Genomic DNA, 16185 nt, shown 5'->3' on the forward strand with positions numbered 1-16185 from the left:
ACAATGTCACACAGCATTCAAGATGATGGGACAAGAAAAGTGTATAGAAATAGAAGATCAGCAACTTATCTACAAGATGCACAGACAACAACAAACATACCAAGTTGATGTATGTGTATTTGTTTGTGAAATACGAAACAAGTGGCAAAGGGAGAGAGAGAGAGAAAAAGAGGAAGGGGTGTAAAAAAAGGGAAGGGCAATAAGCATTGACATGTCATGCAGAAAAAAGTAGCACACGAGGGATGGCCATTGCGAATGTTTCAGTTGCACATGATCCCTTCCCCGCCACCACCAAAAGAGTTGCACCGGTCGAGAACAACCGTGACGCGTTCCATAAAAGAGTGAGAGAGAAAGAGAGAAGGGGTCAAACCTTTTTTTATAGCCCCATCCTAACCCACGATCCATCCATTTCATCTCTTTTTCTCTCTCTCTCCCTTCTCTTGTTGTTGTTGTTCTCCTTTTTTGGGTGAGAGTAACTATTGCTATTACTACTATGATTGAATGCTCTAGCACCACCCCAAATGGAGCACTGCATCATCAATCTCCCTCTGGTGGAAATGATTCATATTTTGCTATACCATCCTCCATCGAACTCGGTGAAAAGACACCTTCACCAGCTATTGTTGATCCAACGCCTTATTTCACAGCTCCTCGATCTCCGTTACTGCAACATCAGGACTTTTATAATGCCATCCAAAACCGCTTCAACCATACAACAAGCCCATTTAGCACTGACGAGGAAAAGAAAACCACTCCACCCAATTATCATGCATTGCAACAACAACAACCATCAACACCATTGGCTATGCAACAACCTCCTGCTCCATCTTCACCTATGACACTGTCTATGGGTAGTCTCGCTGCTCGTCGCAGGAACAACATCAATTCTGCAAGCGGTGCTTTATCTCCCGGTGGTTTTCTGCAACAACAACAACAATCGTCGACATCCCAGCAACCCACACTCCCTGCCAATGTCCTTGCTCGTGTCAAAGAATTCACTCATGACCAACTGGATCAGCTGTTGACCAGTCGACAACAACTTTTACTCATTGACATTCGCTCATTTGTACATTATTCCCAGCTTCATATCCAAGACGCTCTAAACGTGTCGATACCCAACACTATACTCAAACGCCCATCATTCACCCTCGACAAGATATCCGACGTCATTGTTTCTGAAAGTCAGCGTACTTTATGGAAGGAATGGCCAAAGTTTGCAAACATTGTCTTGTACGACCAATCATCCGACACCTTGCCTCCCGAGAGTGCCCTTGGTTACCTCTTTGTCAAGTTTCATCAAGCCGGTTACAATGGCAACATGGGTTTCTTGAAAGGTAAGATACTCTCTCTCTCTCTCTTTTGATTCCTATCTCTTCTTCTTTTACCCCCTTTTGTATGAGAAGAAGGGGTTGTTAAGAGGTCCGAACGGGCGATTGATCCAAAACGGAAAAAAGGGGGTGTACAGGGGAAGATGTGTCATGAAAGAATACGCGATCTTATGCTATCTATTGATTAGGTGGTATCAATGCTTTTCAAGAAAAGTATCCCAATCGCTGTGCCTCATCACCCGTACAACCACGATCTGCCAACAATGATCATTTTCCTTCATCGATGACATCCACGACCAATCTACAATCTCCTTCAATCGCATACGCCAACAAACAACATCCTTCAGCATCCTCATCATCCAATACCAACAACTCCACAACAACAACATCCGCAACATCAACACGTCGAAAACGGCCTGGTCTTCATCTCGGGAGTCTTCCTTCTGCATCCACAGGTGCACCAGGTCCATTCACAGCACCCACCATGGCTCTATCGAATCAAGCTTTCAACCCGTTCTTTTCCAACATTCGTCAAAACATGGAGCTCAGCCATGGGAGCATCAAGGAGCGTTTCCCGATTCGCCTCCCTGCTCATTGCAAAATCGACCCTGAGACAGGTCGCATTGAAGATAACCACCATTTACGTGATTGCATGGGTGTCACAGCTTCCAATGTTATCCCAGGATGGTTACGAGAAATGATTTCCGATAATGAAGGTCCACGACGTTTGGCAGAGTTATATGAAGTAAGTTGTGTGTCATTGACATGATCCTATCAGTCATTATTGACATATGCATGGTGGTGGTGGTGATGATAGGTCATTGAACGCACAGAGCAACGCCGATTGCAAAATTTGATGGCACATCATTCGCGATCCACCAGTGATTTGTCAGAGCATCCATTGAGTATTGTATCCGGTATTGAGATGGGAGCATTGAATCGATACACCAACATTTGGCCATTTGGTATGTAACAACAACAATCAACAACCTCGTATGCTTTTATTGTTATTAATCTGCTTGCATATAGAGTATACTCGTGTCAAATTGCAACAATGCCCATCTGGATCAACAGGCTATATCAATGCGAGCTATATTGAATATGTCGACTGTGACCCCGCATCGATTGCATCACCCAATGATCCTGTTGATGACCTTGTACCCAAGCTTCAATGCCTCGATGAACAACGTAAAAAGTCAACCAGTGGACGACAATATCGACGTTACATCTCGACACAAGGACCTCTACCAGCAACATTTGGAGACTTTTGGACCGTAGTGTGGGAACAAGAGACGCGCGTCATTGTCATGTTGACCAAGGAAGAAGAAATGAATAGGGTAAGTCCATATTTCCATCATCATGACAATGACATGCAATCATAACATGATGATGATCTAGATCAAATGCCATCGTTATTGGCCATCCACCATGAACGAGCCCACGCAATATGGACCCATCAAAGTGACTCTTGTATCTCAAAGAATACATGAAGCCTCCTCTTTACCCGATGCTGTACCGGAAGAGAAGACGCATATTCGAGAATTCAAGCTTGAGAGGCAAGATGGTAGCAGTCGCACTGTGCAACAGATCCATTACATGGGATGGATGGATTTCGGTGTACCAGATGATCCCACGGGCACCCTGGCGGTGGTAAAGTTAGCGGATGAAATCCAAACGCAATGGGAGAAGGAAGGGTCACCATGTGGTCCCATGATAGTCCACTGCTCTGCGGGGTGTGGTCGAGCGGGTGCTTTTTGTGCCATTGATACGGTCATTCATCGTTTGAGAAGACAAGGTGGATCCAGGATCAGTGAGAGTGAACAACAAGGCCATGTGGATATCATGTATCAAACCGTAGCCAAGTTTAGAGAACAACGTGTCAGCATGGTGCAAACTCTACGTCAATTTGTCTTTTGTTATGAAGCCATCCTTTGGTATATCCTTGGCTATTCCAGTTAAAAAAAGTTATCTCTTCTTCGTTTCCCTGCAATCCAACACATAGCACACAACACTCACTCACACACAACAGCAAGCACACACACACACTCACTCACACACACAACCATTATCATTCAACATCATTGACATAAAAAAAAGTTTTGCTTTTCATTGAAACGGTCTAGCCCCTTCACTACCATTTCATGCCATCCGTTGGTTTGGCGCTTTGTATAAAATCACACACTAAGGTTTAAAAGCGTACATTCAATTGGCCATGACGTTGGCTTGCATACAAAAAACTCTCCACCTTGGCAAGAATCCAAAAAAAGACCCAACTTTCTTTCCCGCTCTCTCTTCTCTCTCCCTCATCGGTTATACAAAATGTCCTCTTCCTCTAACCAGGCTACTCGACAAAGACGCATTGCAGTGCTTGGCGCACGAGCCGTTGGTAAATGGGGATGGTCTCCACTTTGAAACGAACAACTTCCAACACTCAAGTTTCTCATAGGCAAATCCTCACTGGTCATTCAATTCTGCGAGAATCACTTTGTCGACAGCTATTATCCAACTATTGAAAACACCTTCACAAAGAGCATCAAGTATAGAGGACAAGGTAGCTATTACAATCATTGTGGTATCCTTTGGATGGGACCCTGACGGCTCTCTTTTTCTGTGTGTGTGTAGAATATGTTGTGGAGATCATGGATACAGCAGGCCAGGTATGGTATTTCGATCGACAACGTGGAGACGAGGGATGTTGCATGTGGATACCAACATGATTGCTTTTTAGGATGAATACTCGATTTTGTCCCAGCATCATGCTTCCAGTGTACACGGCTATGTACTAGTTTACTCGATCGCTTCTCGTTCCAGCCTTGATATGATCCAAGTCATTCGTGATAAGATTCTTGATTTCACTGGTCTTGACAACGTTCCATGTGTGATTGTCGGCAACAAGAGTGATTTGAATATCCAAAGGTAGCAGGAGGGAAGTGATGAGGAAATCAGAGTTTAGTGGGCTTATGATTGCATTGTAGACAAATTACGCAACAAGAAGGCAAAGAGATGGCAGAAAAGTGGTCATGTCCAACCATTGAAACATCGGCCAAACATAACGAGAATGTTGGTAAGTAATTGATCGATCCATGGTCGCTATTGAATGATGATGATTGATCTATCTTTATTATAGCCAAGATCTTTGACCTGCTGATTGCAGAGATTGAAAAGGCCAATAATCCACCCTCGGAGGAAAAGAACGGCTGTGTCATCTCCTAAGCACTTGATACCACACTTTACACTCACTCACTTTCACACACATCACAATTGTACATTTTTTTTATCCATCTTATTGCCGTCGTGTTTTTCCTTTGCCGCCTTTTCTTTTTTTATGCCGCCGCTCATGCATATGAAGAGTAGAGATCATCACAACAATACACAAACAATGATTTCCATGAGATATTTAACTTTGAGTCTTCTCGATTCACATGTCACTTATGATCGTTGGCAAGTTGACCATGGCTGGAAGCATACATGAATGAGAGCATTGGACGCATAAAAGAGGATACATTGCAAAACGGCTAGATTTTGTTAGCTGCGGGATAGGTTGCGTGCATACGTACTCAAATGCAGGCATGACATGCATTGGTCTTCTTATATGCTGCCTATACATACATGGAGAGTGAGAGAATGAGACGCCGATAACTACATGTTGCATCCTCATGCTGAAAAAAGTAACCTATTAAAAACAGAGTTTCCAAACATCGCAGTAGACGTACTTGTCTAAGATGGATATCACAAGAAACAACTACACTCAAGGTTTGCTCTTGCATGCAGCGTGAACCCGTATTTCAGCACCACAGATTACATTTCCGAGATTAAGCAGCAGCAGGTGGGCGCACTTGTCAAATGAATTCAATACATCTAACATGTGATCTTGATACTGTTGGTTCTATCATCGACACACGCATCGACACACGTAGGTAGGAAAGGGAAAGAGAATGGACAAAGAGACGTCAGAAACCGAATTTGATGCCTCCTCTTACTATGTACCTCCTTTGGCCCCAATAATGTATACGGTGTTGGGTATGATGACGACAATCAAAGAAGAAAAGGGATCGACTGCACAAATCTGCAAATACCAAAATTCAGGGTTCCTGTGCCTCTCCTCGGCATTACTCCTTTCTCAACAACATTTGCTCTCCTCAATGCTCTCGCTCGCTCTCACTCTCAACACCCGATTATCATCAGGGATGATATGCACAGAGGCCATAGAAGGAGAGGTAGCTATCATCATCATCACTACCACCACCACCATTGCTGCGCCTTGCCACCATTGGGTGGCAACCAAGGAGGTGCTGATCATATACGCTCTCCTCTTTTTATGCTCAACAAGTAACAATTATACTTTGTTGTTTTCATCGAGTTGTGTTTATTAGTTGTTACGAGGGGGGAAATGAGTATCTTACTTTACAACACAACGCAAGGGTACAGAGTTAAAGAATCGATTACAAAATTGGAAAGGTGGGAAATAATGTGAATGTGTGTGTGTGTGTGTGCATAGCAGCAAAAGGGGGTTGTGTGATTGACAGTAATTAGATTCATGCAGCAAACACCTTGTCAAACCAAGCGTGTTTGGATTCAATAAAGTTGGAAACTTGTTGTATGGCCTTGGGATTGTTTCTGATTTGATGGGAGATGATTCCTAGAAAGCGTATTGTGTAAGTTTGGAAGCTCTATCATCGTTCTCTACACAACATGTATCCCTCACACAGAGTGAATGTATCCCTTTCCTTCCCCTCTCTCTTTTCTTGACACACACACAGCAGCTCACCCCCTTCGTCATTGTCGTTTTTTTTACATCTCCTCTTTCACTCGTCACAAACTCAACCTTGACCACTCCTCTACTAACAAAGAAGGAAAAGTGACAAAACTTACCATAGAACCAATAAAGGTGCAAAGGGAACACCACCACAGCAACCATCCAGAGACTTTGCACACGATGATGTTGTTTGAGCTCGTGGATCATCCATGCATGCATGACCAAGCGCAGCACAAAGAAAGATGATGCAAATAAGAAATCACAACGCCACGATTGTTTCAGTGATCCGAGCGCAAGAACAAGGGTAGGTACCTCGAGAATGGCAGCGGTGCAAAAGAAAGAGGCTGTGCGCAAACGCAAAAACCATAAAAGAATCAAGATGTAAAGGGTGTGATGGAACCATCCGGTAAGAAACGTGATACGACGACGATAATAGAGCGAGCCCATCGTAAGATCAAGGATCAAGTATGTGATGAAAAAGCATACGCTAGCTGTGTGCCATGTCGATTCCATACCAAGCAATCGAATATCCCAACCAGATCGCCAGAATCGATAAAAGCATGGGGTCGAGATGATGGTGCATACAAGGCTGCTCGCAAACGTCAATAACCAGCTAATCTGCTTTTCAGTCTTGGCCACGCCCGTATAGATGCATCCATAAAAGAAACCACCCAACGATAAAAAGCTCGCCAAAAACGACAAGGGGACAATGGGTTGTTGGAACACTTGTGTCAATGTTAACGAGCTGGAAATGTCCATGATAAGTGCTATCGGTAGTAGATAAGAAAAAGTGGGTGTGTGAGAGAGAGAAGGGAAAAGAGAAGAACAAAGAAATAGAAATGTGCCCTTACTTGAAATCCATGTATGCATATATTTATACGGAAGCATGATGGTGGCAGTAGCGTATTTGTATAGAGCAAGGCCACAAAGGGAGAAAGGGGAGATCGAGGGTGGAGTCAAAGGGGATAAAAAACGATTAGAAGGAGTATACTTGTTTTTCTTTTTCAACACGATGTCGTTCCTGGAACGTCGATAGGCCGCTTCGCACGTGCTCGATTGACGCTCATCCAGTGAACATTCATGCAAAGCACATGCACATTATGGATGGCCCACCGTTTTTTGATTTAGTAGTAGGTCAGCAAAATCCATCTTTTTCAGCCAAAGTAATGATAACAGAGTCATCATCACACGCACATTCACTCATTCATTGAAACACAATGAAAGCAGGTGAGCTGGGGAAAAAATAAAAAGCCTCCTCGTCATCACCCTTTGTATATGTAATCCACCCTCGCCCTGTTCTCCTCATACCTCCTCACATTTTTCAAAGCGACAGCTCACTGATGTGTGTGTGTGTGCGTATGTATCACGGGTGATGGGTGACCCATCATCTCCTAGTTTGCCACTACGGGGAACAGCAGCAGCAGCATTGCACTTGTTCTCATTATCACTCAACATCCTATCATGGATCAAAGGGCAAAAGGATCAAAAGTGCTTAAAAGACGCGTTTTCCCATTTGCGATGTGCACGGACCTGTCTGAGAGAAAATTGTTACTGTGTTGCTATGTAGGTTTTGTTGCTAGGCAACGCATGAGCGGTGTTGATCCATACATTTATTCACCCAGCCATTTCCAGTCACGAGGGGGAAAAGAATTTTTTCCTTACAAGCCTCTTTTGAGTTGGGCATATAAAATGCGTAGCTGTCTTATCGTTTGTTGATTCACTTCTTGCTCTTTCACAAGGTTCGTATCAAACATGACAACGTGGACTTCATCCCATGCGTGAAAAATGTGTTCTTTATGATGATAACTTGGAAGCCATTTGGATCCGAATGACCCTTATGTTGACCACCTTCTTTTACATTTTCAATTTTGTTTCAGCCTTGTCTGATAAAACACATTTTCACGCTTGATGTCGACATCGCTTGTCAAAATTCTTTCTTGTTGACATGTTGACTCATCTTCATTACAGTAGTCTTGTAGGTTTCAAATGAAACGCGTTCATTTGTGAACATGCAAAGCTCACCTCGAGGCGCCTTACACTGGGACATTGAAATGGTATGTGTGTATAAGGCAAAGAAGAGAGGTTTATTACATGCATATGATGAAACTATCCGACGGGCGGACGGACTCGTGCCCTGTACAAGCACACCTTATGAGAATGTCGAATGTCGTTTGCTGATGCATTGTATATCCTCTCTATGCCAGGATACTTGTTGTTGGGAACAACGTGAACTTACTTTTTGCCGTGTTGTATAGAATGGATTGCTTTATTTCAATGACGCAGTGTGACGGGTAAGTCATAGAGGTTAAAGCTAGCAAGAGAATTCCAATGATGAGAATCATCGACGGGCGGACGGACTCGTGCCCTGTACAAGCACACCTTATGAGAATGTCGAATGTCGATATCCTGAGGAAAATAATGATAACAATTTGCACGTGATGAATAAAAGAATGGATTTGACAAGCATATTTACATTCCCCCTGTGGGGCAGAAAAGTGAAGTGGGGGGCCGTTGAAAGGGAGATGGCGAATGCGATGGTGCCTCTTCATAGGCTGGTGCTTCAAGTTTGTGTTACTGATAGAGTTCTTGTACCATTGCGATGCGCCCGAGTGGTTGGTTGAACTTGCATTTAGCCTTTAGATTAAGACCGCATGTCATTCTTTTCGAGAGAACGTGCACATGAACATTCCTTGTGAATGGGGATGACGCATACCTACATCATCAGCACCCATCTCTTTTTTTGTTTATCAGTGTTTTGGATCATACGTGTGTACGTGTGTACATGTATCAAGGATGCATTAAGTGATGGTGGCCACTCGTTTGCTGTCAACAAGCATCGTGTCATGGTGGTCCTGAATTGCGCTCGGGCATGTTGTTTTGGGTTTTCCACTCAGGTGCGTCGCCAATGTCGCCATCTATGCGATCCTGAAATATGATTGGCTGTTATCAGTGTCTGACATCGATGGACGAGCCTGCTGGAAAATTTTTTGTCTTGTTTTAAATGGGGAGCCTTGCCACAATTTTATTCATCTTTCTTTTTTCCTCATCCAATCTCTCACTCACTTTACATCACCATGAGCAACACCTTCCTCTTCACCTCCGAATCTGTTGGCGAGGGCCATCCTGGTATGTATCATGATTTGGGGATGCCACTTGGTATATACGCGATCATCGATCATTAACAACCTTGCCCCTTTTCTATAGACAAAATCTGTGATCAGGTTTCTGATGCTATCCTTGACGCCTGCTTGGCTCAAGATCCCTTGTCCAAGGTTGCTTGTGAAACTGCTGCCAAGACTGGTATGATCATGGTGTTCGGTGAAATCACCACCAAGGCCAACTTGGACTACCAAAAGATCATCCGTAACGCCATCAAGCAAATTGGTTATGATGACTCTTCCAAGGGTTTCGATTACAAGACCTGTAACGTGCTTGTTGCCATTGAGCAACAGTCCCCTGATATTTCTCAAGGTCTTGTGCAAAAGTCCTTCAACATTGAGGATATTGGTGCTGGTGATCAGGGTATCATGTTTGGGTAAGTTTTCCTTTTTCAATATCCTGGGAAAATATATAAATGGGCAAGGGAACACCACTCATGCAACGTGATATTGATTGTTGTTTCCATAGCTATGCATCCGATGAGACTCCTGAAATGATGCCCATGACCGTTGTTTTGGCTCACAAGCTCAACCGCCGTATGGCCGACCTTCGTCGTGATGGCACTCTTGGCTGGCTCCGTCCCGATTCCAAGACCCAAGTCACCATTGAATACCGCAAGGAAGAAGATGGCTCCCTTACCCCTCTTCGTGTTGACACCGTTGTCATCTCTGTTCAACATGATGAGCACATTGGTCTTGAAGACTCCCGTAAGGCCTTGATGGAACATGTTATCAAGCCTGTTATTCCTGAGCACTTGCTCAAGGACACCATCTACCACTTGCAACCCTCTGGCAAGTTCATCATTGGTGGTCCTCAAGGTGATGCTGGTTTGACTGGTCGTAAGATCATTGTTGATACCTATGGTGGCTGGGGTGCTCACGGTGGTGGTGCCTTCTCTGGTAAGGATTGGTCCAAGGTCGATCGTTCTGCTGCCTATACCGCTCGTTGGATTGCCAAGTCTCTTGTTAAGGCTAAGCTTGCTCGTCGTTGCCTTGTCCAACTTTCTTACGCTATTGGTGTTGCCGAACCCCTTTCCATCCACGTTGACACCTATGGCACTGGTGCCAAGAGCGAGACTGATTTGGTTGAGATTGTTCGCCAAAACTTTGACCTTCGCCCTGGTGTGATCGTCAAGGAGTTGGATCTCTTCAAGCCCATCTACCAACAAACCGCTGCTTACGGTCACTTTGGTCGTGAGGAATTCACCTGGGAACAGCCCAAGGAGCTCAAGTTCTAAGTATGCGCGCACTTTAACATCCCACACGCACATCAACTCTCAATCTCGCAAAACATCTCCCACATCATGCACTACTCTTTTCGCCATACTTGACTTTTTTTTTCTTCATCATCCTCTGATTCCACAGATGTTTTCAACAAACTAGATACTCATTGTAAAAGTTCCCTTTTTCTCTCCCCTTTTTATCCTCTAATCCCTACGCACAAATTACCTTTCATCATGTTAGATATAGCTTTCGCTTTTGTATATACGATTCAACATCGTCCAATGAAGGATGGGTGGTCATAATAATAACTTCTTTCGCATAACAACTTTACGCTTTTCTACTTTGATGGTTTGTGCGTGGGCAATTTCAGCGACGCGTAAACAAGTGTGGGAAAACTTTGTATGTCGCTAGATCAAATATCTCATATCAGGTTTGCGGAGCTACACTCGCTAAGATTGGGGGTGGTGGTGGTGGGGCGCTGTCAATCTTTGATAAAAGTGAACGCTGATTGTTTTCTGCTATTCCTTATCTCTTTCATTTCACATCATGTCCTCCTCCTCCTCCTCCTCCAATGCCACTCCTCACTTGTGGCTACGTGCAGAAACCAAACCTATGGAACATCGTGCTGCATTGACACCTGCCACTGTTAAAAAGTTGATGGATGCTGGATTCAAGATCACTGTGGAACGCTCTGATCAACGTATTTTTGATGATGAGGAATATGCAAGGTAATAAAGATTTAATGATCGTGTATTGAAGTATCCTATGCTGATATGTGTTCTACATGTACGCAGAGTGGGTTGTCCTCTTGTTGCACCTTTGAGCTGGAAGACCGATGCACCGGCGGATGCATACATTGTCGGCCTTAAAGAGCTGCCTGAGAACGATGACTCACCTTTGCGTCACAAGCACATTTTCTTTGCTCACTGTTTCAAGAATCAAGGTGGATGGCGTGAATTACTGCAACGATTCGACGTGGGTAAAGGCACAATCCTGGATCTCGAGTTCTTGAATGACGACAATGGCAAGCGTGTTGCTGCATTCGGATACATGGCAGGCTTTGCTGGTTCAGCAGTTGGCATTGACGTGTGGTGTCACCAAAAGATCCATGGTGGTAAAAAGTCGTATGGCGTTATCAAGCCTTATCCCAATGAAGATGCATTGATCAAGTACACCAAAGAACGTTTGGCAGCTGCAGGTAAATAAATAGGGAAGGGGAAAGAGAGATGGGACGCTTGATTTGACTGATTTCTCTATTTCAAGCGGCGGCAAATGATGGCAAGATGCCCAAGGTCTTGGTGATGGGTGCATTGGGTCGTTGTGGCACTGGTGCTTGCAACTTTGCACGTAAAGCTGGTGTGCCTGAGGAGAACATTATCAAGTGGGATATCAATGAAACCAAGAAAGGTGGCCCTTTTCCCGAGATCTTGGATGCAGGCAAGTGTTATGATTGCGTCTTTGTTTATTATGCTCCTCTGTATAGCTAATGATGATGATGATCCATTTACATCCACAGACATTTTTGTCAATTGTATCTATTTGACCAAGAAGATTCCTCCTTTCCTTACACGCGACTTGGTGAATGGTCCTCGCAATTTGTCGGTCATTTGTGATGTTTCATGCGATACAACGAATCCCAACAATCCTGTGCCATTGTACTCGATTAATACTACATTTGACAACCCTACCGTTCCGGTCGAGACCTCAAACCCATATCCATTGGACGTCATTTCTATCGATCATCTGCCGACCTTGTTACCGCGTGAGTCGTCGGACATGTATTCACATGACCTCTTGCCCACTATGCTCGAACTCAAGGAGCGACATACTTCACGCACTTGGCAGGATGCGGAAAAGCTGTTTCACCAAAAATTGATTGCATCACGCACACCCAACGCTCGCTTGTAATAGTAGCTATAGCATAGAAAATTCTTTTTTCCCCATTTATGTACCTGTTTTTTTTACCGCTTCCTCAAATGAAACATCCGTTTGTCAAAATACAAAATCAGCCCTCCCCACATTTACCACAAAAGGAGAACTTGATGACGATTGGCAAAGAACATAACGTCAATCAATGACTCAAGTTGACGTTCCACTAACATGTATGTCATGTGCTGATCATTTCCACCTTCGTAGTACCCGTGAATTAATCTAAAGCGACATCGTGCAGCTATCTTGGATGCACTACTATAGAGAAGAGGTATTATAAGAATGAGATCGTGTACTTGGATTATCCTCAAGAACATTCAACGAATATTCTATCGTGCCTTGAACGGTTTCCCACATTTCGGGAGGCGGTTCAAAAGATAGACTTTTTAGATCAACCGTAAGAGTGATATCAATGACGTATTGTTATAGGATGCAGTGCATCAACTACAATCTACACTATGGAAGTTCACCAGCTTGATATGAGTTGCCTGCAAGAAGGGCATGTCCGAAATGTGGGTTAATGCATAATGGGTTGCACAACGTGCGAGCTATCTGATATGGGCAAGACAAAATGATCATGCAATGCAACACAGCCGAAGAAAGGCGAAATTTCTGCTGGTTCTTCTTTTGGGCCGACAAATATATAAAGGCTTGCCACTCAGCCCATTGCCAATGTTTGCTTCATCGTTTCCTTTTCCATACGTCTTCCTTCTTTCTTCAATCACACACACACACACACACACAAAATACAATGAGTGACACTATAGAATGGTGCAACAACTCCTGCACATTTTGTGACAAAGCCTTAGGAGCCTTTAATGTATGTACATACTTTTTTCCTTGATCCATGCCCAACAGGTGACTTATATTATACCAAAGGATTCTTTGTATTGTTCGGAAGAATGCTTGCGCAATGATGCTCTAAATCATCATCCACTTCTTGGCTATGACTATGCTGAATTCAAGAATTTCCCTCGCAATGCCACCACATCCTTCGTTTTACCAAGGCTATCATCATCATCATCATCATCATTCTCTTCTACAACATCTTCACATTCGAGTCCCATGACACCACCATCCGACATGGTGATCAATCCACTATTTGATAAGATTTCACCCCCAGCATTCAACATGGGCATCTCAGCTCAACAAGCTCCTCCTCCTCATGTCTTTTAACAAGGAGAGCAAATACATAGTATACCCCCATGCCACATTGACCCCATTGTTGTACATTTCATTATCGTTTCTTGCATCCATTGATCATTCTTTGTTTTCTCATCCTTCCCTTCTCTAAACCCATCGTTGTAAATATAAAGATGCTAATCTGATCATGAAGGAGTAAACGTGTGCGTTTATTATCAGATCATCCATTTTACACGGCTCCGATTGGTGGGAAAGGTTGTTTGCTTCCATTTCAATGCGAGTGGTTGCGCCATTGACACTTTATCTGATTCAACATGATATCGATTTCATCCATCACTACCATCATTGATGACACAAGAAGGCAATGATATCCTGGAAAGCGATAGGTACAAAAGAGCCCATCACTACCCCTGAGATGGCTTCCGATGATCACGAGTGCATCAGCGAAGCCCAATCCCAGTGATCTTCTCGAGCCGATTTAGATGATGGTTATTGCCACCTCGCCAAATCGGGGCATGATAGTTGCCGAGCTATGCATGGACAATCTCTAAATGATGCTGGTGAAAGCGCCCAACCATTTTATCACCTAATGGATCATCCCCCCAACGGAAAAATCTATCGTCTTGTAGGAGCAGATATTCATAAACTCACCGTGCACACGTTGTTGTCACTCATCCTGCATCAAAATTATCTATTTCCTCGATCATATCCTCTGCCATATATAAATAAGATAACTATCTTACAAGACATGAATCACAAAAGAGGAACATGTGCTACGATGTTATTGACAAGTTCCAATCACAAGAAAGGGTGGGAGTTACGCAATCGAATACATCCTTTGTTCAAGACACAATGAATCAATCAGGGTCTTTCTCTTTCTTTTTCATTATCACAGCATTTGAATCTGAAACCTAATAGCATTCTACCATCCTGCATGTACCAAACCATAGATCTTTCTATAACACAATACATCAAATGCCTATACACGACGAGGTCCAACTCAGGAAGAAGGAAGGTCTTTCACGATATGGAAACTGAAAAACGGTTGGTCCAGGGGATTGCCGTATTCCTTAAAGTAACTTTCCAATCCAACATCATCCGCAAGAGATAGCATGAGAGGTACAACGGATTGCTCCAATTGGGAATACATCCATATGCAGCAAAGTGAATACGTAGGTGGACGTGAGGTGGTAAATGATATGCATGGACTGCCAAAGTATACAGTGAATGATGGTGCTGATACACGGCTGACAGGTTGCACAAAGGATGATGATGATTGCTGCCATGGAATAGCGCGTAAAGTACGTTACAGTAATTGGATGCACCAATCGTCCATGATGATAGCATCAAGCATAATATTCAAGTTGACAATAGAGACACAAACACAAGGCTCTTTTTCCATGCGTTGTATATACCCAATTCCTTCCATCCCATGTACCAAACCAATATCCATATCCATATCCATATCCATAAGAAGTTGTATGTATTAAAGCGAGTTGCTACACGTAAATAAAGCTGCTTCTATACAATGGCTATCTGCTGTTCACGTAGCAAAGGCTGTAAGACAAGTTGCTGCAAGTAACTTGAGGGAATGGACTGATCTTGCTCGTAGCAACTGCTGCAACGAATGCTGTTACGATTGGTCGTGATAGAGGAGTGTACAAGAGAAGGTGTAGAGTCAAGAGGAGGCTCGTGTGTTGTAGTAGAGTGTACACGCCATGAACTTGCCATTCGGTCAAAGACAATCGGATCAAGAGAGTTGTAGGATTGACATGATGGGCTGAAGCAGGACTATCGTTCGCAGGTGGTAGTTGTGCTTGAATGGGCCAACAGATGAAAATGGGAGGAAGAGGCAAGAAGTTGTGGGAGTGGAAAGAGTTGACGAGGAAGAAGAGTTGAAAGATAGACCCATATTTTACTCTGCCCAACTTGCCTTTTTTCACCGAGAGCCTGTTACACGACTCCCACTCATCCTCATAATGCAGAGCGCTATGTGCAATCACGTGATAAATGGTATGATCAAAAGTAACCTTCAACGTTGATTGATTGCAAAGAAAGCCTTACTCCATGATGACACCTTGGCATGTACTGTAAATCATCCGTCATATCTTACAACATCAAATTATAGCTATTAGAGTACTGTTAGTGACGCTCATGAATGCGTAATAAATATATAAATGATGATAAGGTGGCAAATTAGCTTCCATGGAAACCCATGTACTGACAAGGATGGCCACGCGAAGGCTTTGCCGTCACCCTCTCCCCTACGGTGCACCAAGCCGGATAACGGGGGCTGCCATTGTAAACAACAGCATCTTCTATAGGTGCTGCTCGAGCCAACATGTTCGGTCTGATACAAGGACAAAATAGCATCCCACGCCCACAGCGGCCGACCCATAAGAGCGAAAAGCAATACATGATCCCATATCTACCACAAGGACACTGATGAACAGTCTAACTTCCAACGGCTAAGGCAGCAATCCTCAAATGCAATTGATAGGGCCACGATAGGGCTGACCACACTGTCGCATATGAATCATAGCTGCCAACGATGCTTTACTCAAAAGAGCAAGGCGCCATCCCGTTCTACCCATAGCAAATAAACATCCGCCATATCAGTAGTTGCTGTCCTCAAGCGACCTTCTTG

The 16185-nt window shown here is 43.8% G+C and overlaps 6 protein-coding genes across 6 annotated transcripts; 5 read left to right on the plus strand and 1 right to left on the minus strand.

The window, feature by feature from the left end:
* Positions 1–493: 493 nt before the first annotated feature.
* Positions 494–3287, plus strand: O0I10_003390 (uncharacterized protein; the record flags this gene model as incomplete). Its single annotated transcript, XM_058483461.1, has 5 exons — positions 494–1334; positions 1517–2073; positions 2146–2293; positions 2358–2665; positions 2727–3287. The coding sequence occupies 5 exons, from the start codon at positions 494–496 to the stop codon at positions 3285–3287; spliced, it is 2415 nt and encodes an 804-aa protein (XP_058345660.1).
* A 360-nt stretch (positions 3288–3647) lies between these two features.
* Positions 3648–4541, plus strand: O0I10_003391 (uncharacterized protein; the record flags this gene model as incomplete). The annotated part of the gene is made up of 6 exons (XM_058483462.1): positions 3648–3714; positions 3775–3879; positions 3951–3985; positions 4057–4244; positions 4304–4392; positions 4456–4541. 6 exons carry the CDS (start codon positions 3648–3650, stop codon positions 4539–4541), a joined length of 570 nt encoding a protein of 189 aa, XP_058345661.1.
* A 1322-nt stretch (positions 4542–5863) lies between these two features.
* On the minus strand, positions 5864–6843 carry O0I10_003392 (uncharacterized protein; the record flags this gene model as incomplete). Its single annotated transcript, XM_058483463.1, has 2 exons — positions 5864–5967; positions 6201–6843. The coding sequence occupies 2 exons, from the start codon at positions 6841–6843 to the stop codon at positions 5864–5866; spliced, it is 747 nt and encodes a 248-aa protein (XP_058345662.1).
* A 2315-nt stretch (positions 6844–9158) lies between these two features.
* On the plus strand, positions 9159–10480 carry O0I10_003393 (S-adenosylmethionine synthase; the record flags this gene model as incomplete). Its single annotated transcript, XM_058483464.1, has 3 exons — positions 9159–9210; positions 9289–9619; positions 9712–10480. The coding sequence occupies 3 exons, from the start codon at positions 9159–9161 to the stop codon at positions 10478–10480; spliced, it is 1152 nt and encodes a 383-aa protein (XP_058345663.1).
* A 598-nt stretch (positions 10481–11078) lies between these two features.
* On the plus strand, positions 11079–12374 carry O0I10_003394 (uncharacterized protein; the record flags this gene model as incomplete). The annotated part of the gene is made up of 4 exons (XM_058483465.1): positions 11079–11194; positions 11261–11664; positions 11730–11903; positions 11983–12374. 4 exons carry the CDS (start codon positions 11079–11081, stop codon positions 12372–12374), a joined length of 1086 nt encoding a protein of 361 aa, XP_058345664.1.
* Positions 12375–13146: 772 nt separating this feature from the next.
* Positions 13147–13571, plus strand: O0I10_003395 (uncharacterized protein; the record flags this gene model as incomplete). Its single annotated transcript, XM_058483466.1, has 2 exons — positions 13147–13215; positions 13275–13571. 2 exons carry the CDS (start codon positions 13147–13149, stop codon positions 13569–13571), a joined length of 366 nt encoding a protein of 121 aa, XP_058345665.1.
* Between the last annotated feature and the right edge of the window lie 2614 nt (positions 13572–16185).

This window comes from Lichtheimia ornata (assembly GCF_029851405.1).
Source record: "Lichtheimia ornata isolate CBS 291.66 chromosome Unknown scaffold00011, whole genome shotgun sequence".
Taxonomy (NCBI): domain Eukaryota; kingdom Fungi; phylum Mucoromycota; class Mucoromycetes; order Mucorales; family Lichtheimiaceae; genus Lichtheimia; species Lichtheimia ornata.